General features: G+C 40.5%; 1 protein-coding gene across 1 annotated transcript in view; it reads left to right on the top strand.

Annotated features, from left to right (window-relative positions):
- Positions 1–19,360, top strand: part of LOC140243859 (uncharacterized) — a 342,981-nt gene that overhangs the window by 93,517 nt on the left and 230,104 nt on the right. Inside the window, exons 6-7 of the mRNA XM_072323532.1 lie at positions 832–1,175; positions 3,265–3,639. Coding sequence (XP_072179633.1) covers positions 832–1,175; positions 3,265–3,639 — 719 coding nt within the window. The remainder of the gene's footprint in view (positions 1–831; positions 1,176–3,264; positions 3,640–19,360) is intronic.

Below are 19,360 nucleotides of genomic sequence, written 5' to 3'. Positions count from 1 at the left end.
ATAGTGCTTGAATTTCCTCTTTTTTTCTGTATTTGCCATTGACAAAGAGTCCTTCAAAAAAAGAAAAAAATGTTTAATCCAGATGGCAGTCCTGCTCTGTTCCTTGTGATATATATAAACTTTTCCTGTAGTTTTCCTCTAAATCCATTCACAACTCTTTAACCTTATTATTTTGCTGACAGACAAACCAAAGGTGACAAAAACATAACTTCCTGGGCAGTTCTAGGTAATGAGCAGATACAGCACCAAAAGTACAGAAATGTGATTTCTTTGACCTCTTAAAGAAGAGGGGAATTGTATTCATTTATATGAAAGCTTAAAGGAGCAGGTCAGTCATGGGAGGAAGGACGCTACTGTAAAGGCACAAAGCTTTGCGTGAGTGAGTTTTCACGCTTGTCTGGGTGAGATAAATTGTGCATGTTTAAATGATTATTTTCATGGACGGTCACAACAAGTGAGCGGGCACTTCAAACGGCTCACCGCTTCCACGGCGGTTAAAGTCTTTGGCGGCACACACTGCCTTTAAAAGGTTAATTGGTCCACATAATGACAGCAAATTCACTCATGCTACAGAACTAGTGAATGTGAAAAATGTCATTGTTTGTAATGTTGTATGTAAAACTGCAGGCATGTTTGTGTGTATGGAGTTAAATCATTGTGTGAAGATGATAATGGAGGTACTGATGGGAAGGCATTCAAAATATATTCTAAGAGGTAGATAAGTAGATGGGTAGATGTATCTATCAACAACATGCTTGCATTAAATATTGATGTTTATGGAAGAGTTTTAGTCCTTTCTCATGTTGCTATCAATACTCCTTTGACCTGTAGACTCCTCAGTGATGACTTGCCGGGAGGCGCCAACGAAGAGGATTATGCCCGGGTGATGGAGAAGCTAGACTACTTAAAACAGTACTTAGAGGAGCTGTACCGGGAGCAGGCAGTGGCGGAGCAGGCTGCGGCGGTGCAAGAGGCGATGGAGGAAGGGGAGGAGGTTGCCGTGGCGACGGAGGATGGGGAGGAGGGAGAAGAGGGTATGGGAGGGATGGCATCAGCGGCGATGGCTGCGGCAGCGGGGGAAGGAGAGATGATTGGGGTCAGCCAGAGCGAGAGCAGCTCATGGTCGGAGGTCGGCAGCATCAGTGAGGCAGGATTGGAGGAGATTCTGGGAGAGGGTGAGTGGATAGGGGGTGGGAGGGTGGAGGATGCAGGGAATGGAAACTTAAAGGATTAAAGAAAGTGGACCAGATTTGAGATGGATGAAATAGGCTTCAACGATGATGATGATGCAACATGATTTTTTTTTTTTTGACAGTTTATTCATATTTTTTCCCCCGTAGAGGATAATTCAGAGCTGCCAAGTTTCCCTGATTCTGCAGGATTCTCCCTGAAAATGTCAAAATCTGCTCATGTCTGAATAAGAGAATATTAAAATCTCCCACATTTGAGAATTATTTTCGGCCATTGAAATGCATGTAACACACAGATATCTCCCTGATTGCTGTGTGGAATCTCCCTGATTTGGATGTGGGAATATTGGCAGACCTGGTAATTGCCACAATAATTAGCTGCCAAATGGAGCAACTTAATGCAACACAATAATTGGCTACCTTAAAAAGCAACTTTAATCTGAACCCTGGAAGACTTGTATGATCACAAGAAATTCGTAAGAACCTTGGTAACACATAAATTACCTCTTTATCTACTCTGGACCTCAAGAGTATTGAGAATATAATTTGATTGCAGTGAAATGATTAAAAAGAATAATGCTCTAAGCAAAATTGAAGGTGTATGAAAAGACTGAATGCAACAGTTTAGAAAGTTTAAAGTAACTGCTCCTGGGGTATCAGAGTCTTCCCTTTTGAGAAGATGTCAGTAAACTGATAGGTTGATAAAGACATATTAAAGGATTATTGAGATGATGCAAATCAAATGCACACAACATTCATGTGTTGCATTTTTCCAAGTGTCATTGTAATTGGAGATATTACTGATTGTTTGTTATGTAAAGATAATTTGTAACACCAAATTGAGCAAATCAATGGTTAAATGTGAAGGCCATTTGTAACACCAAATTGAGCAAATCAATGGTACGTATGTACGTACATGTATGTAACAAGGATGGAACTACTGAACAATGTAGTGCCTATAATGAGAAAAGCATACTTGTTAAGAAATCAAATAATGTATCCATCAGGTGAATGTTGCAAGGATGCTGTTACATCTAAAGAAGATGTGAACTTTGCTCATGGCCATTTCAGATTGATATGCATTGGTGTTTGAGGATGCATGATTCATATTCTCTGAAGTTCTAGATTTAACCCCTTTCCACTTAGAATTAGGCACAGAAACTATGAGGTCCCAGTATTCAACAAAGGAGGAGCAGTGCCAATGAATAAGTTTGTAGGAAATAGAGCCTTATGGTTGTCCCTCAGTGTTGTGCCGATGTGTAACTGTGAACAAGTTAGTGATATCATCTTTTGGAGATGAGGAATATGATTCCAGTACTACCCTTGCGAGTCTCTCTCTCTCTCTCATGCAGAAATCGATCACCTAGCCATCCAACTTATCACGAAGATGAGATGAAAACATGGTTTAAAGAAGAAATCCACCCCAAAATGAATGATTTTCAAAAGAAAGAAGAAAATATTCCCCACAGAATGATACAAAAATGACCAAAATCAGATAAGAAATAAAGAAGATATGACATTTTGAAATTTCACATTTTTCCGGAAAACATTTTTGGACCAGTTCTTATGTATAAATGAGCAAGCTGATGATGTCATATCCTTACAATTTTTCATATATGTTATATATGAAATTAAAAAAATATAGATATTTTATCTAATACAAGTAAAAACATGTTCCCATACCAAGATATATCAGAGTGAGCATCTGTTCTTTTTTTATTGGGTGGTTTTAAGGCAAGTTTTATATTTATTCTGCTGAAATATTAGATTTTTGTCATTTCTGTGTATGAAGTGAATAAGAAATTGTGAGAGCATGACATTGTCAACTTGCTGATTTGAATATTCATAATGACTGGTCAAGAAATATCGAATGATTTCAATCATAATGATTGGTCGAAAAAAATTTGAAATTTCAAAGTGACATATCTTCCTTATTTTGTTTTCGATTTTTGTCGTTTTTGTATTGTTCTGTTGGGAATATTTTTCTCTCTTTTTTGAAGTTTATTTTTGGGGTGATTTCCTCTTTAATGCAACTATTTGATTCAACCTTTTCCAATCTCTCTCTCACTTGCAGAAATCGATCACCTAGCCGTCCAACTAATCACCAACGAGCTCATCCCCCAGATGTCTCCGGCCGAGCAGGCACAGTGGCATCTCCTCAACGAGGAGGAGAAGGAGGCCATCATCGAGGAGGCCCTGGACGCCATCGACTGGGTCGCCATGGAGATGGACGACCAGCAGGGCGTCCGGGAGGAGTTGGCGGAAGAAGAGGATGCCGGTCAGGGGCAGGTGGATGTAGCAAAGGAGATGATGATGGAGCCACAAATGGAGGAGGAGGAGGAGGAGGAGGAGGAGGGGAAGGAAGCAGCCATGGCAGATGGAGGAGATGAGATGGTCTTGGATAACAGGGAGGAGGCGGTGGCAGCGATGGAACCGGAGGACACGGAAGGTTGGTGACTCAACATGTGGTATTTGATGTCATAAAGGCAGAGACATTTATTCCTCAGACTAATCCTCCTTAGAGAACTGTTCCCCTCAATTGTCAAGTTAAAGGCCTGTGATTTACATGCATGCATGTATGTGTGTGTGTGTGTGTGTGTGTGTGTGTGTGTGTGTGTGTTTTACATTTGATTTTGCCTTCTTGGCTGACTTCTACATCTGTAACAAAGCACAGTCAAAGTTGTCTACTTATTTGGCTGATAGGGTTGGTGACTGTTTTGCCATGGTAAGACGCTGTTGTCTCATTTCCATATTGTGTAACCTGCCATCCATCTGAACTTTCAAAAAGCCTCTCTTTTGCAATTGCTAGGGTGATGTGGTGCTTTTGGGGGGGCTTTTTTTTGCTTTGTTTTGTCCTCATTTTGCTGGACTTTGTAATCATGCCAAGTACATGGAACTGTGCATTCTGCAAATGGTGTCTAGTTTCTGCAAATCTGGTTTTAAATCACAAAAGAGAACCCCTTTTTAGTGTAATAATGCATTTTATTCTGTCTGTGATATCTTGTAGAGCAATGAAAGCAATAAGAATAATGATAGAAACTCAAGATGTGTGTTAGAGGTGATGTGGAAATAAATTAGATCATCAGAAAACGATATGATATAACCTGAAAGCTTGACCGTAGACATCACATTGAGTTCTGTTACGACAGTGAGTTCTGTTACTACATTTTGAGTTTATGAAACGGCGCCGAGCTTCAATCAATGCTGGATTGTCTCAGCACTGTAATATAGATTCTAGCGTAGTGCCACAAATTAGACCTAAGTGAAGAGGAATTGTTTCAGAGGCATATCGTTGCAAAATCAGGCATTGAAGATCTTATCACGCGTCGCAAAAGGAAAGCGGCGCAACACGTACGGCATCTTGAACGAGATTGGAGCACAGGTCTTCTCAGCTGAATAATTTTCTCCCCCCCTCGGAGGCGTTTTCCGAATATCGAGGGGGTTATCTGATCGTCGAGGCGGTTGCGCTTGAAGACGGCGAGTGCACGTCAGCTCCTCTGGACTGTCAAATCGCCATGGCAACGGGGCTATATTGAGAGAGAGTCAAGGCCACTGGGTAAACTCGTCGTGGCCGAGGCCTCGTCGGCGCGATGTGTGCATTCCTGCACATTCAATGGTTGGGAAACACCAACAAGCAAACATTCGTACAGCCCTCAAGCAACTTGGCGGAGAAAGATCGAGAGACGTGAGAGAGATGGAGATAGAGAGATATATAGAGAGAGATAAAGAGAGGAAGAGATAAGGAAAAAGAGAGAGAGAGAAAAAAACCCTCACAAAACAGACAGAGAAGCAAGAGACAGATAGTATTTGACTAGTTTAAGAGAGATATATCTACAAAGATAAAAAGCGTCTGGTTTATTAGCAAGACACTAAGTACATAAAATGGACGGGAAGAGAGTTTCATAAAGGTAAGATAGATAGATGGAGAAAGTGAGAGATGGGGGGGGGGACGAAAGAGAAAGAGAAACAGGTGGAAAGGCAAGAGGACAAGAGGTAGATAGCATGAGGGTATTTAAAGGTCCTGTTTACCTTTGGGAGCAGTGATTTAAAAAAATGTTCAAGATATCATTTTTGATGCATGATATATCTGTAGGACAGTTGTATTACAAAACATCCTACCGCATAAATTTTTTTGCAATATAGTCTAACATAATAAGGAGATATAACTGTTTTTTCTCATTAAACCACAACTGTAGACGGTTTAGTCTGGAAACATTTTTATTGTTACTATTGTTAACATTTTGTATATTTAACAATACGTAACATCGATTATACTGGTTCAAATTTCTGCATTGGTTCTTTCTATCCCTAACTCACATTTTAGAACTATTTTAAAGCACTAATCCTGGGTTTTGTTTCATCAGCAAATGGTAAATTATGTATGCCTTTAAGAGAGATATATCTTCCAGGATAAAGGACTTCTGGGTTATTAGCAGATTGCTACGTACATAAGATGTAAATGAGAAAGGGATTACAAAGGTAAGATCAACAGAGGAAATAGAGAGATGGGGAGAGAAAATAAGCAGCTAGAGAGGGGAGAGACAAGAGACAGATAGCATTAGATTAATTTTGGTCTTCCTATTGTTTTTGTCTCTAGCGAGCCGGGCTGCAGCCGAAGAATTAGAGGGGATAGGGTGAGCAAAACAAGAAAAAGTGTCCCAAAACTTGTTCAGCAAGTTTGGAGCTCGGTGCGTGGTTGCATGCAGAAGTGCTAACGATATCCGGATACAAGGCTAATCACGCTAATGTGCAACTGAAGCGCGTTGATGGCACAATAGCACATCCTGTGCGTGTTCAGATTCCACCGGTTGTGTTTACCACAGAAAACTCCAAATGTTTGTGATGCGAGACACATTTATCCTCAGTGTGCTGTATCGCATTTCCTCAAGAGGGTGATCCCGTGGGGGAAGGGGGGGGGATGGAATTAACTGAGAGGGAGAGAGAGGGTGTCAAGGTAAAAAGATATCAGAAGGAAAGAAAGGAAATACGGTAATGGAAAGGAGAGGAGACAAATCTAATCTAGTTAAGTGGAAGGAAGCGGTCATGAAGACGGATGTATATTGTTCTCACGCTTGTAGTTTCTCTCACTGTCCTGATATCAGAGCTGCCAAGTCTCCCCTATTCTGCAGGAGACTTCCTGAGAAATTTATGATCTCGATGAAGTAATTAGAGAAATAGAAGCCTCTGTGATTATCACTGTTTAGTGAGGTGCATGTAACAAACTCCCCCTGCAAGCCTTAAAGGGGATAGCTAGTAGCTGATCACTGGGAATCAGTGGGAATGCTGGGGGATGATTGTTCCAATCCTCGTGGGATTCATTTAAGAGTACATTATGTATCTATTGTTGTGTGAAAATTATTGCTGCCTGAGTATATTCAGGACTGCTCCTCAACGGGTTAATGTTTTGTAAGTATGAGTGATCAGGTAATTTGATGCTGATCTCAGTATCATTACCTTATTCTGCTGAAGTGTATGGTAATTAGTCTGTCTGCTCTTCAGTCTTTTGCAAACTTGATATGATTCTGTGTTACACAGAACACTGCTACAAGATTTTATATCTTCATTTTTTTTTTTCATATTGTGATTGAAATTCAACTTTTGGCACTTTGGTTTCTATTAAGGTACCTGTTCAAACAAACCTGAAATTAAGAATGCTTGATAGTAAATGATTTCAACACAATGCAAATTGTGTGCAGATACACTAACTCCCCCTCCTAAAAAAAGTTAACTCTTGCAATATGCATCGCCATGCAAAAATCGGTCGAGCTTGATTTTGCTTAGGAAACTCTCATGGTGATTTGCACTGTGCTGCTTGTGTGAATGGTATGCAAAGAAATCCTCAATGTTTTTGCAATGTCATAATGCAACTCGCCACATAATGTAGCTCTGTACACTCGGGTGCCGGGGGTCAATATCTGATAATACAGTTTAGGCATTCACGGTCCCGAGATTCAAAGTACTTTCTCTGCAGCCAAGTGATTTTTTTTTTTTCTGCCAAGTTTGAACGGTGAAAAATAAAATCGATTTTTGCATCGCGATGCAAAAACCGATAACTCCCATGTGTGAATAGTGGCTGTAGCAAGGTTATTGAACTCACGACAAAAGAAGTGGACTCCGACTGTAGTGTAATCATCGTAAAGTTTTACCAAGAAATGGAAATAGGAGGAGGGACAATCCTTAGGCCTACTTGGGGAGTGATTAATGAGGTCATTAATCAATTGATGGGAATTAACAAATCAACGAGGACATTGAAGCTTGTGTGTGTGTGTGTGTGTGTGTGTGCATGTTTGTGCATCATATTCTGTGAGTGTGCGTGTATGCCTATTATATTCCATATAATTATGTTATGGTGTATGTATGTATGTATGTATGTATGTATTTGTGTGTGTTTGTATGTGCACGTGGGATGAAATGGAAGGGGGCGTAGGGGAGGGGATATTGCAATTTCGTAGGTCCCTGGAAGGAAAATTAGCAGTGGCCAGGGACTCCGCCGAAGTAGGTCACTGACCGTTTGAGTCTACTGTGCCATCCCTTTGTCCTGGCGTTTTCTATCCTTGTTTCTTCTTCTACTTAGGTATTGTAAAGGCACTCCTTAAACTATATAGATGCGCATACATATAAACATGCACAGACACACCCACGATAAACATATACATGTCCTGTACATACATACACACACACACACAAACATATACATATGAATGCCTATTCTATTTCATATATGTTATGGTGTATGTATGTGTGTGTGTTTGTCTGTATGTGTATGTGGGATGAACTGGAGGGGGGGGGGGGTGTAGGGGAGGGGATATTGCAATTTTGTAGGTCCCTGGAAGGAAAATTAGCAGTGGCCAGGGACTCCGCCGAAGTAGGTCACTGACCGTTTGAGTCTACTGTGCCATCCCTTTGTCCTGGCGTTATCTATCCTTGTTTCTTCTTCTACTTAGGTATTGTAAAGGCACTCCTTAAACTATATAGATGCGCATACATATAAACATGCACAGACACACCCACGATAAACATATACATGTCCTGTACATACATACACACACACACAAACATATACATACATACATACACACACACACATGGTCATATACATACATACATACACACCCACCCTACACCATACACTCTGTCACATGAACATATGCTCATACACACTCATACACACTCATACACACAACATATATGCACACACGTGCACACACAGACGATTCATTTCAATTTCTTATTCGTGATCCCAATGTGAATTGTGATTATTGGCAGCAATTGGAATGATACTGTAGGTCCCAGCTCTTAGCACCCATTAAGGCCGAGTGCTATGGGAGGAAATGTTTGGAGAGCTTTGGTCAGAGCCGTGTGTACACTTTTGCAAATTTTTCGCTGGAACGCCAGATGAGGATACCGTGGACACTGAGCTCCAAAGAGAAGAAGGGACCGCATCATATGAAATGATTGATTCGTCCAGGCCTCGTCCTTCCTTCCACATTAAAAGCATTTAATCAAAAGAAGAATTGAACAAATTGAATGGACCGGTTTTCAGCGCTGAGTGTTACGGCAGTGCTTCAAAGAGGAAAGTCGGAAAAAGTAAATCAGAGGTTTCTTCAGGAGGTGTTGTGCTTGCAATGGGGTTTAATGATTTACAATGACCCCTAATGGCCCTCGCTGCCGGTAGGAGGACTGTGCACACAGGAAGACTTAATGGAGGTAATTTTCAGTGGAGCGGAATGACACGATGAGTAGATTATAAAAAAAAAAAAAATGGAGTTGGAATGAGTGAGGCTGCAAAAACAGGCAAGGTATGGTGGAGAAATTAATGAAGTCACTGCTAAAGAGCAGTGAAGTGAATAGAGAGAGATGTAGGTAGATGTACAGATAAACAGTGATATATATATATATATATATATATAAAGAGAAAGATATATGTAGAAAAATTGAGAGAGAAAGAGAGGAGGGAGAGAAGACAGAGAAAGTGGAAGAGAGAGGGAGAGATAGTCCTAGATAAAGATGAAAAAGAAAGATAGATAAAGAGAGAAGAGATATGAATAGGGAGAAAACAGAGATAGCTAGATAAAGAAAGAGGAGACATAAAAAAGCAGAGAAATATATAAAGAGAGAAGAGATAGACAGGGAAAAAAGAGATAGGTAGATAAAGAAAAAAATGGAGAGAGTGTTAAATAAAAAGAGAAGAAAAATAAGGAAAAAAAACAGTGAGAGGTAGATAAAGAGAGAAAATGGATAGATAAGGAGGAAAGAGTGAGAGAGGTAGATAGAGAGAAAAAAGAGTGGGAGAGTTAGATAGAGTAGGATTGAAGAGAAGATGAGGTGGGAGAGATAGAGGAATATATACATGTAAGAGAGCAAAAAAAAGAAGGGGAGAGAAGGAATAGGAGAGGGAGAGTAAAAGGGGTGGGGCAGAAAGGATTCACAAGATCAAGTCAAGTGTTGAGATGAAAGAATTTATAATTATGCTAAAGAGGTTGTCACGCTGTTAGGTTCACATCTGGCTATGAAATAAAGAAAAACTAGAACCCAAGAACAGAATTGTGGCATTGCCTCACAACACTTGCATAACTCACAAAATTTATTCCAGTGTGGTATATATAAAATACAGTTAAATTGCCAGTGGACGAGAGGAATTCATTAACATTTCTGTTTGTAATTTTTACTTGTTTTTCTTGAATGGCATAACTTTTATTCTGCTGATGATGTTACTTTGGCAAACTGGGAATGCCCTCAAGTTGCTACAGTATCTTGCATCCTCTTTTAACCCGTTGAGGATGGGCTGATTTTGCTATACGCGCATTTCCCATAGACACTTGCTCGAGTTTTCTCGGGACTTGTCCTCAACGGGTTAATATCTGTTTGCTTCTGTAACCTTATTAAATTTTTAGAAGGGGGAGGGAGTTTCTAAGTAGATCGGTATCAAGTTTCATGCATCATGGATCATTTTATTGACAACAGTAGATACTGTTAGGCCCATATCGACTGGAAATAAATATTGTAATGTCAGAATTTATGATCTCTGCCCTTTTTTCGTTAACACTGCATTGAGAAATTGCCGTGGTATAGCACTAAAAAAAAGGAAAAAAAATCACAAATTTTTGCCTCTTTAAACAGGCTATGCAATTACGACTATGATGGAAACAGCACCCTTGGCAGGGGAGCTGCAGCATTCCGTGGGTAACAGCAGGGAGTGGGTGTTAACTCTTTAATATGTGCCATGGTGGAAACCTCCTGTCTGCCACATTATTTGGAGACACCAATGTTGTCATGCTTTGGGAAAACATTCTGTATTTTCAAATCCATGTAACTTTTATAGGTTTCTGTTTAGCTGGACACGTAGTGAGCAAAGTTGTAGAGAAAATGCCAAGCTTTGTTTTGATGTGAATTGTATAACATATCTGTTATTGCTTCTCTTTCAAATGACCAGGAACTACATTATTGTCAAAAGGCATGACTTTTGCACACAAAATAAGTGACAGAAACTTTGAATTTACACACAAATTCACTGATTGCTAGTTAATCACCACATAAAATGCAAGCTATATGTGAGAGGAACGAATGGGCACATTTTAGTGACAGCCCTCTTTCAACCTTTTCACTGCATTATTTTTGGCCCCTAGCTTTTATATGTTTGGTTGGCTGGTTGTGTTTTACATGCCTCAATATTGACTGACCTACATTTTGTTGTTGAACCAAATGTTCTTCTCATTTGTTCATATGTGCACTATCAGTTTTTTTTTTTTTTTTTTTTTTTTTTGGGGGGGGGGGGGGAGCTTAGTAGTGCAGTTTGTCAAGTTTATGGATGTAACCACTCCCCTCATGCTGCTGTTTGAGAGCTTTCCCCTTGAGAATAGCAAACACTGCTTTATGATGCTGATGTATAATTGTGGGTGGGTGGGGATGGGATGAGGGTGGGGTGGTATGAGGATGAAGGGGATCCCGAACAGAAATTAGCTCATCAAAGCAAACAGGCAGCAGCTAGGTTTTGCAAGCCTCTTCTGGCAAACAAAAATCTGCGAAACTTTATTTGATGATATTTTAGCTGCTGATTCTAAATCAAGCCATGACATTTTTATACCATTGAGAGTGAGAATGCAGCTCTTGACCTTTTTCTTTCTCCCATTTTTTTTTCTGACAGCCTCAAATACCTTGAAGGTTCTCATAGAGGAAAGGCTGATCTTATGATCAAATGTAATCATTGTTATTATTCTTGCTTATACCTTTATTACAATTTTTCAGTCACTTTTTTTCTGTTGTATACATAGCACATGGCAGAGAAGTCACTTGCAATAAAAAGTGATATGCTCATAATATGTACCATTTCATACTTAGTAGTCCAGGCACCCCTGGTTTGGGCTCAGAGATACTAATTACTGGTAGGAACCGTGTGGATTCTACAGAGCGTCTAGGTTGGGACTTAAGTGTCTGGTAGGGAAATGGTTAAATGATTTGTCATAACTCCTTGGACTGGATGGGAGGAGATTGCATCAATACAGTGCAACAGTGATTTGCAGAACGGGTTAAAACAGATATAACTGTAAGAAAAAACCGGCGTGCAATGATAACCATTTCTCCCTTTCCTCTATTGGTGATGTAAAGTGAATGCTGAAAGATAATTTTCTGGGGAGGACGGGGCAATTTTGTCTGCTTTGAGATAATATCTCTTTGCGAGCTCCCCGGATGGTTTGTGCAGCAAAGCGGGATTCTTCCTTCAAAGAGTCTATGCTCTCTGTATGAGGCATTCGGGGTTACATTTCCTGCACCTGTCAGGCACTTATGAAAAGCAGCATGAAAAATTGGCTGTTACCTTGACTTTATGGGGAATCCGCTCGCGAGTGAACGGGACGAGAATGTCATTCTTGCGTCAGTTTAAGACGAAATAAAAGAAAGCAAAACAAAGTCTGTGTGCTTGGGAGGAGTAGAGAAGCTTACTCCTAGCAGTTCTCATCATGCCTTGTTTTTAGGAGAGTGTGGGAGGAAGGGGCTTATGTAGGTTGGTTGGTTTTTAGATTTGTGTCTGGGGGAAAATGTGTGAGGGGAAGAAATGGGTTGGATTCCCAGAGGATCAGAGATTGTTGACTCTCAAAGTGGGTCAAAAGAAGAGGAGGCCATCAGACATTCTTCTTTTTTTTTCCTGCCACTATGGCAGACACTCCAGTAGTCCTCCCTCCCACACATTGATTTTAAAAATAGGTTAAGGCATTGTGGAGGAAAGGAATAGTCTTTTTGTAATAATATCTTAAGTGCCCTGATCCAAGCATTTACTATACTACAGTGTATTTCAACAACAGCAAAAAATAGAAAATAAAATGTACTGGGAGTTTTAACACCTCCTCCCCCCTCAATAAAGAAGAAGAAAAGAGAATATCAGTAAAAATATTACAATTAGTTTCAGCAGGCTGTATGATTAAGATGTACATGTATGTGAGTTCTTGTGACAGATGGAATTCCACTGCAGCAGAACTATATGTGACCAGCGACAACGGTTTCAGGCAAAAGTCGGGAATTTTGAAAATTCATTTTTTCACTGAATCACATTGCCCATTTCCTAAGCTTTGCATTGATATAAAATACTTGTATTCTTCGGCACCATAAGTGGGCATAGAAAGAGAAATAAAATGCACTTTTTAAGTTGTTAGCCTGACAAAATTGCGAGAAAACAGGCTTTGAAGATTCACCTCTTTCTCAAAGACAATGTCCGAGCGGCGATGCGAGGGGAGAATCACCCATCCGTACGATGGTGCCAATCGATGTTAAGCCCCGCCTCTAGCAACCACATCGCCTTCTGATTGGCTCACTGAGAGAGTCAAATTTCCCGGGCACCTTCCTCGGAGCTCAGCGTATGGAGCCGAAAAACAATGCGTTTCGCTCGGGTTTGTTTACCAGAACGTCTTTCAAGATGGCGAATACGATAATTGCACGTATGGTGTACGGACGTGTATGGTGCACGTATTACGCAATGGCATCCGCACGCCTTGACTGTTACAGGAGCGGTGGCGAATCTACACATTTACAAATTGCGTTTTCATTATGGTTGGTTTGTCTTTATCATTGGCGATCCTTTTGAAAGCAGAACTGCTAGTGCTGGCAAGGGTCATGCTTAAATAAAAAACAAAACAAAAAACAAACACGACTCGTTAGTTTGGTGCGATTTTGACGTGTAGTATTTGAATATAACTGGTCACATGTTACCGCTCCTTTCCTCTTATCTGCCTTCCATTGAGTCAGTCTGCCGTCATAATCTTTACTACATGTACAAGTAGACAAATTTGAGAATATTTAGTTTTCTTTTCACACGATTATGTCATGCTACACGATTTTTGTTTCACTTCCGTTGTCGAACATTGCGGTAGAATAGTTTGGACAGAAAGCCAAACGAAGAGCACGCACTACAGAGCGAGCGTATAAACCACTATAGCAAGAACAATGCAGCATGCAATCGTGCACGCGTGGACAAAGCATTCCCCACACGCTGCAACTAGTGTCTCCGAAAGCCGAATTATGTAAATGTACGCGACGCACCAGCCAATCGCATGCGAGACCATGCGCCGTAGCAACACTGGGGATATTGGCGCGGCGTTCGAAAGAAGCTCGAAACTGACGAGTGCGATCCAACATAGGGTGCTTAAAATTCCATTTTCGATAGTAAAAAATTAGTCTTATGCTATGAAATTAAGTGTAGATGTAGAAAACATATCAAAGATTCGATTTCTGCAAAAAACCTAAATCGACAAAAATAATGGTCAAAATATTTGTACCCCTCCTAGGAGGGAATTTGCTCTTGCGACTTTTGCCTGATACCGTTGTCGCGGGTCACATATTTTGGTGGATGCGAGCCAGTCGCAATATCTATCATGCCTTCACTGTTTTCATGTGCACAGTAATGATAGCCATGCTGCCAAGTTAAATATGTTGATAACAACAGGTCAAAACACTGTTCCTGTTTGTGTAAATCTCTGGGTTGTTGCGTAGCACAGTAAAGAATTGAGGTGTGGAGGAGCTGGGTAGTCAACGTTTGTGACAGAGTTTTATTGTAGAAACTTGAGTGGGAGTGACTCTTCACTATAACAGCAGAGACAGGTTGTAAGTTTCATCATGTGTTATGTCATCATCTAGCATGAAGCATGGTGGTAGCAACCGATATTTTTAATTCACGTACTTGAGCAAACCGTTATCACATCACTGCGTGAAGTACGTGGGGGTAGAATGAAGATAGTATTACCTTTAATATTCCACAGTAATCCACTGACAGCCATCACAGTGTGGTGACATGTCATCATCTTTAGTCATTTTCCCCCGTAAGGGGCGAACTGACTGATGAAATGAAGGAACACCAAAAACAATGTGTGGGACTGAGCAAAAACATTGTCTTGCTCTTAAGAGGGTGTTATTCATGGAGGTGATATTCTCGGACATACTGTAGAAACAGGGTGAATACATCTGTGCAGGCAGCCATCAGCCATTCCCAAAGGCTTCCGAAAACATCCGTATCACCCCCATGCCCATCGTTCACCCTCCCCCTCGCCCCTCTCTTGATCCCTTTTCCCCTTCCGAGCCCTCAAAGATGCGGCAGTTCTTATGTCCTCCACTGCCGCGGGCTTTCCGGAGTGTTGGTAACCCGATCCATGGCGTTACAAAGGGCTAGAATTACAGTACCAACATCACTTTTCTTTCTTTTTCTCCCTTGCTCTTCCCCACTTACCCATCTTTATTAAGTCTGTGCCCTTATAAGGACTAAGGATAAAGCGCTTTCACATCATAAAATGCAAAGAAAAAAGGAGAAGAAAAGAAAGTGTAAATATAATCTGGAGAGCAGAGGAGGGTGATTAAAATCTTGACTTTAAAGGCAAGTATAAAGTGGTTTTGAAATAAATTGCCACTGTGACCTTATCCTGCAGGAAACTGAAATGGCAAATGTCTTGTTGCAAACCTGTCTGATTTTAACACATCCCACGTCAGCTGTGATGATAATGCAACCCCTTTTAAAGCCCTTGGACAATTTTGTTAAAGAATAAAGAAGGCATTATGCTTCAAGAAATCTGTTGTATCTTCAGAATAGGTGCTGATGTAAATGTACACTATTTGTAATCAAGGCAAGTGACATTGAATTTTATGATTTTAGATGTGCTACACACTGTGTTAAATGTAAAATAGCAAACACGACAGTCAGTGTTACTGTCAGTCATTACTGCCCCTTGTCATTTTCAGTCAGATTTGAAAAATATAAAACAAACAGACAAAGAAACAAACATGGGTGCCACTACATTGTTTTAGATTACACATGAAAAATAAACGGACAAACAAACAGACATGGGTGCTATTACAGGGTTGCCATCTTACTAACCTGCTAAAGACAAGTCTCAAGTATTGTCAGGCTTGGGTAAGTGGAAAATGCCTGTTATAGGAAAATCTGTCCATCTTCAACAGGTTAGCTTTTAGCCTTAGTGATACTGTCATATTCTTCTCTTAACCTCACCTGTACGCTGACATTGTTTATATTTTCTTTTCTGTCTCATGCATTTGACTGTGGAATAAAGATAATGCTTTGCAGACTCCTGTTTGTCTTCCAACATCATTTTCAAAAAGTTCAGAGCTGTGAACATTTATTGAAAGAACTTCCTCTTCATTCCTGTGAGGAGTTATGATGGTTTCTATGCCAACTTTATAGAGACATGATACAGTAAAAAGTGAATATTTTCGCACAACTAATTTTTCGAGCTTGGCCAGGTTAGAGGAGTTTTGCGTGTTTTCAATTTTGCAGAATCAAGACATCAACAGTGTTATTACTGGAACTTATTGTAAACAAAAATATTCGCATGCTTTTATTTTTGTGCTAGTTTCTGGTTGCGCAAAATGCATGGAAATTTCAACACTGCAAAAATTTTCACTTTTACAGTAGCTATATTTCAAGATCAGTGCTGATAGTCAGTGCACTGTTTTGATACAAAATACAGATAAACCATGCATCCATGCTAAACAGAGCTTTCTGCTATATCTGGGAGGGAGTACTAGTAGTTCAATTACAATTTATTTGTAATGGTTACAGAGGTGTATGCTATCTTCAAGTAAAAATGTAAAGTTGGAGAGAAAAAAAAAAGCAAAATTATATTTGACCCAGATGATGACGTAATAATCCCAAAATCATTTCCAAAAGAAAACGAAGTGACGGGCAGTCGACCTGCGAGCCTCTCGAACGGGAAATGGACCCAAGTCGCTCATCAGAGTCTGGCATCTCAAGTAGATGTGAAAGTACCACTCAACCGGTATTAGCGCTTTCGTGACCTTTGGATGCCAACTGTGCAAATGCCAGCGATAACGGCGAAAAGCTGTTAGTGCATACATATCCTGACAGGTATGGGTTTGAAGTTCAACCTGCAGTATAAATGAAAAAGGTGTGCAAATGCGGGGAACCTACGTCAATCAGGACAGACTTGACAACTCTGACAAGAATGTGAGTCAATCCTTAACCCTTTGTGTGAGCTGAGTGCTGATTGCCACAGAGACACCCATATAATTGAACACTGTTATCATGTAAAGTCCCTGGCGCTAAAGAAGGTTAAGAAGATACAATGGAAACTGACAATAACTTCAGTCATTTATCCATTGTGTGTGTGTATGTATGTGTGTGTGTGTGTGTGTGTGTGTATGTATGTTTGCGCATACTACAAACTGTAACTCCTGGTTTTGGTTGTATACTGTATTATCAATTGCTCTGTGTGTTTCGAGCCAGAAGGGCATTACCGTCACCAGGGCCCCGTTGCAAGAAAGTTGCAATCAATTGCAAATAATTGCTAATTTTGAAACAACCATTCTGATTGGCTCAGGGTCTGCCCTATTAAGAAGACATGCATGCAATAATGATTTTGATTGGCCAGTGACAATCAGTTGCAAGTTGCGTTTAAACGCAAAGTTTCTAGCAACGGGACCCTGGTCTCTGCCTTTCTGCCTGTAACCTGATGAAACAGATATTGGGATGAATTCTGTAGATAGCTGTAATGCATGTGTGTATCCACAAGGAAAATGTGTGGCAGAGATGAAAATGTACAATTGTATGTCAATTTTGTACTGTATTTGTATGTTAATTTCTATGGCAGTGCAGCTATAAACAGACATGCTCTATGGTGACTTTCTTGCCCAGTGCTACATGAGGCTCCCTCACTGATTCTTTACACACCATCTGGCTAGATGTAGCCCAAGTTCTAAGACTCCTCCATTGTAACATATTCAGAGAAGTTTGAAGGGGAGGGCAAAGGGTACTGATGGAGTCGACAAAAGACTGTTAACCCGTTGAGGACGGACTGGTTTTGCTACAACACGCATTTCCCATATACACCTGCCTGAGTATACTCGGGACTCGTCCTCAACGGGTTAAACTTTGCTGATGCTGTTGTAACCACCAATATCCAATACCAATGCAAAGGGATTACATTTTAGTCTGCGTTCTTTTTGTCAAACACGAGTTACCAATAAAATTGGGAATATCTACGTTCAGTCTTCAGCTGTCTGTCAGTGAGTTGTGGTTTTTTTTTGTCTGTTCTGCAGCTTTTGTCTGTTGATGTTTCTCTTTGTCCCTGTTGGATTCTCTAGTCATTTTGCACCTTTTTCAATCATTCATGTACAGATGTCTGATCTCTGCATTCCTCTTTGATTTTTGTTTTTCCAATTTGCCCTACACGACAAGATTTCTTTCATTTTTCTGTGCTGTTTCCGTCTTGCTCAGTATTGATGCAAATAACTCTGCTTGGATGCTGTGCTTGCGTGAATGATGCTCGTACACTGCACTCTGCAAAAGCATACAGTATGTGTGTGTGAGCATATCACAAGGAGGTCTTGCAGGTTGTAGTACACCCTGAAAGACTTTAGTGGAACCTACAGCCATTCATCACCAGTAATGGTTGTCAATAACGATTCCGGAAGAAAAAAGACAAGACACTTTGACGCAACGTACAGCGGTGATGACGCACATACATTCAGCGTCGCGTACAATAGCGGGCAAATGCAATCAACATCCAACTGCAGTATTCTCCAGGAATGGATGTGAGACCCGCACTGTAATTGTGAATAGAAACAAAATTTGGGATATGTGCGCGTTGTGTGGCAAGCTTTCTCCATCCTTTGTCAGTCCCACCTGTACTTCTTTGTGCTGTATTGGTGTTATGGCATCCACTTCAGTTGTAGGAAGCTGTCGGTTCTCTCTATCCTATATTGTCGTCTCTGGCATCATGCCATGTCATCTGTTCTGTCTTGTCTTTTTCCTTCCCCTCAAACTCATGCCGGCTAACCTCAGAGAGCAAGCCATCGATGCTGAGAGTTATAACAAAATTAATAATGCTGTCGTTTCTTGAGGTATAGCACCTTGCAAGATTGCAGGCGTCGACTGCATTCCCTTTACTGTTCCTTTCTCATCGCCAATATAATCTATCTTGCCTGCTGTCTCATGAAATGTGGACTAGAACCCCACCCAATCATTAAAATAAGTGAGTAAGTTAGGAGGAGAATGAATAAAGCCCTGTTTCCTATACAGCAGTCCTTCTTACCATACGTTATCCTCTTCAGAGTGATTACACATGTATTGAAGAATGTGATGGGTCCCTTACATAACATACATACATACATACATATGCACATATATATTTACATACATACATCCACATACATTCATGCTTACATACATACATGTACATACACATATATGCATACGTGTATACATACCCGCACACAAGCACCTTTCATTTGCAGGAAAATGGAAAATACACTCCTAAAATCTTAGGTTTAGAATCTATTGGTCCCTTTGAATAAGCCATTTGCATTAAGATGTGATATGAGCACTTAGTGGATGTTCATAAAAAATGAATGACATAAAGAGCCAGGAAAAAGGAATAAACAACTTCTGTGGAAAGAAAGGGAATACTTGTGTGCATCCGCATTCTTTTTTCATGTTACATCTGATAACGTATTTGCGATGCCACGAGTACAATTGCCCTATTGCCATTTGCATTGACCTACAACTACCTCAGAATTGGTAAGGCTACTCATTAAGATTGCTGGCATGACCTCACTCACTCACGGTAAACAACCCAAGAAGACGGAACGCCCGCAGGAACCCGACTCCCACAATACGGACTGAAGCAGCAGTCCTGAGCATTATTCACATTGATAAATGA

This window comes from Diadema setosum, chromosome 20 (assembly GCF_964275005.1).
Source record: "Diadema setosum chromosome 20, eeDiaSeto1, whole genome shotgun sequence".
NCBI lineage: Eukaryota > Metazoa > Echinodermata > Echinoidea > Diadematoida > Diadematidae > Diadema > Diadema setosum.
The sequence above is the reverse complement of the archived record's forward strand: the minus strand, read 5'-3'. Positions and strand labels throughout refer to the sequence as shown.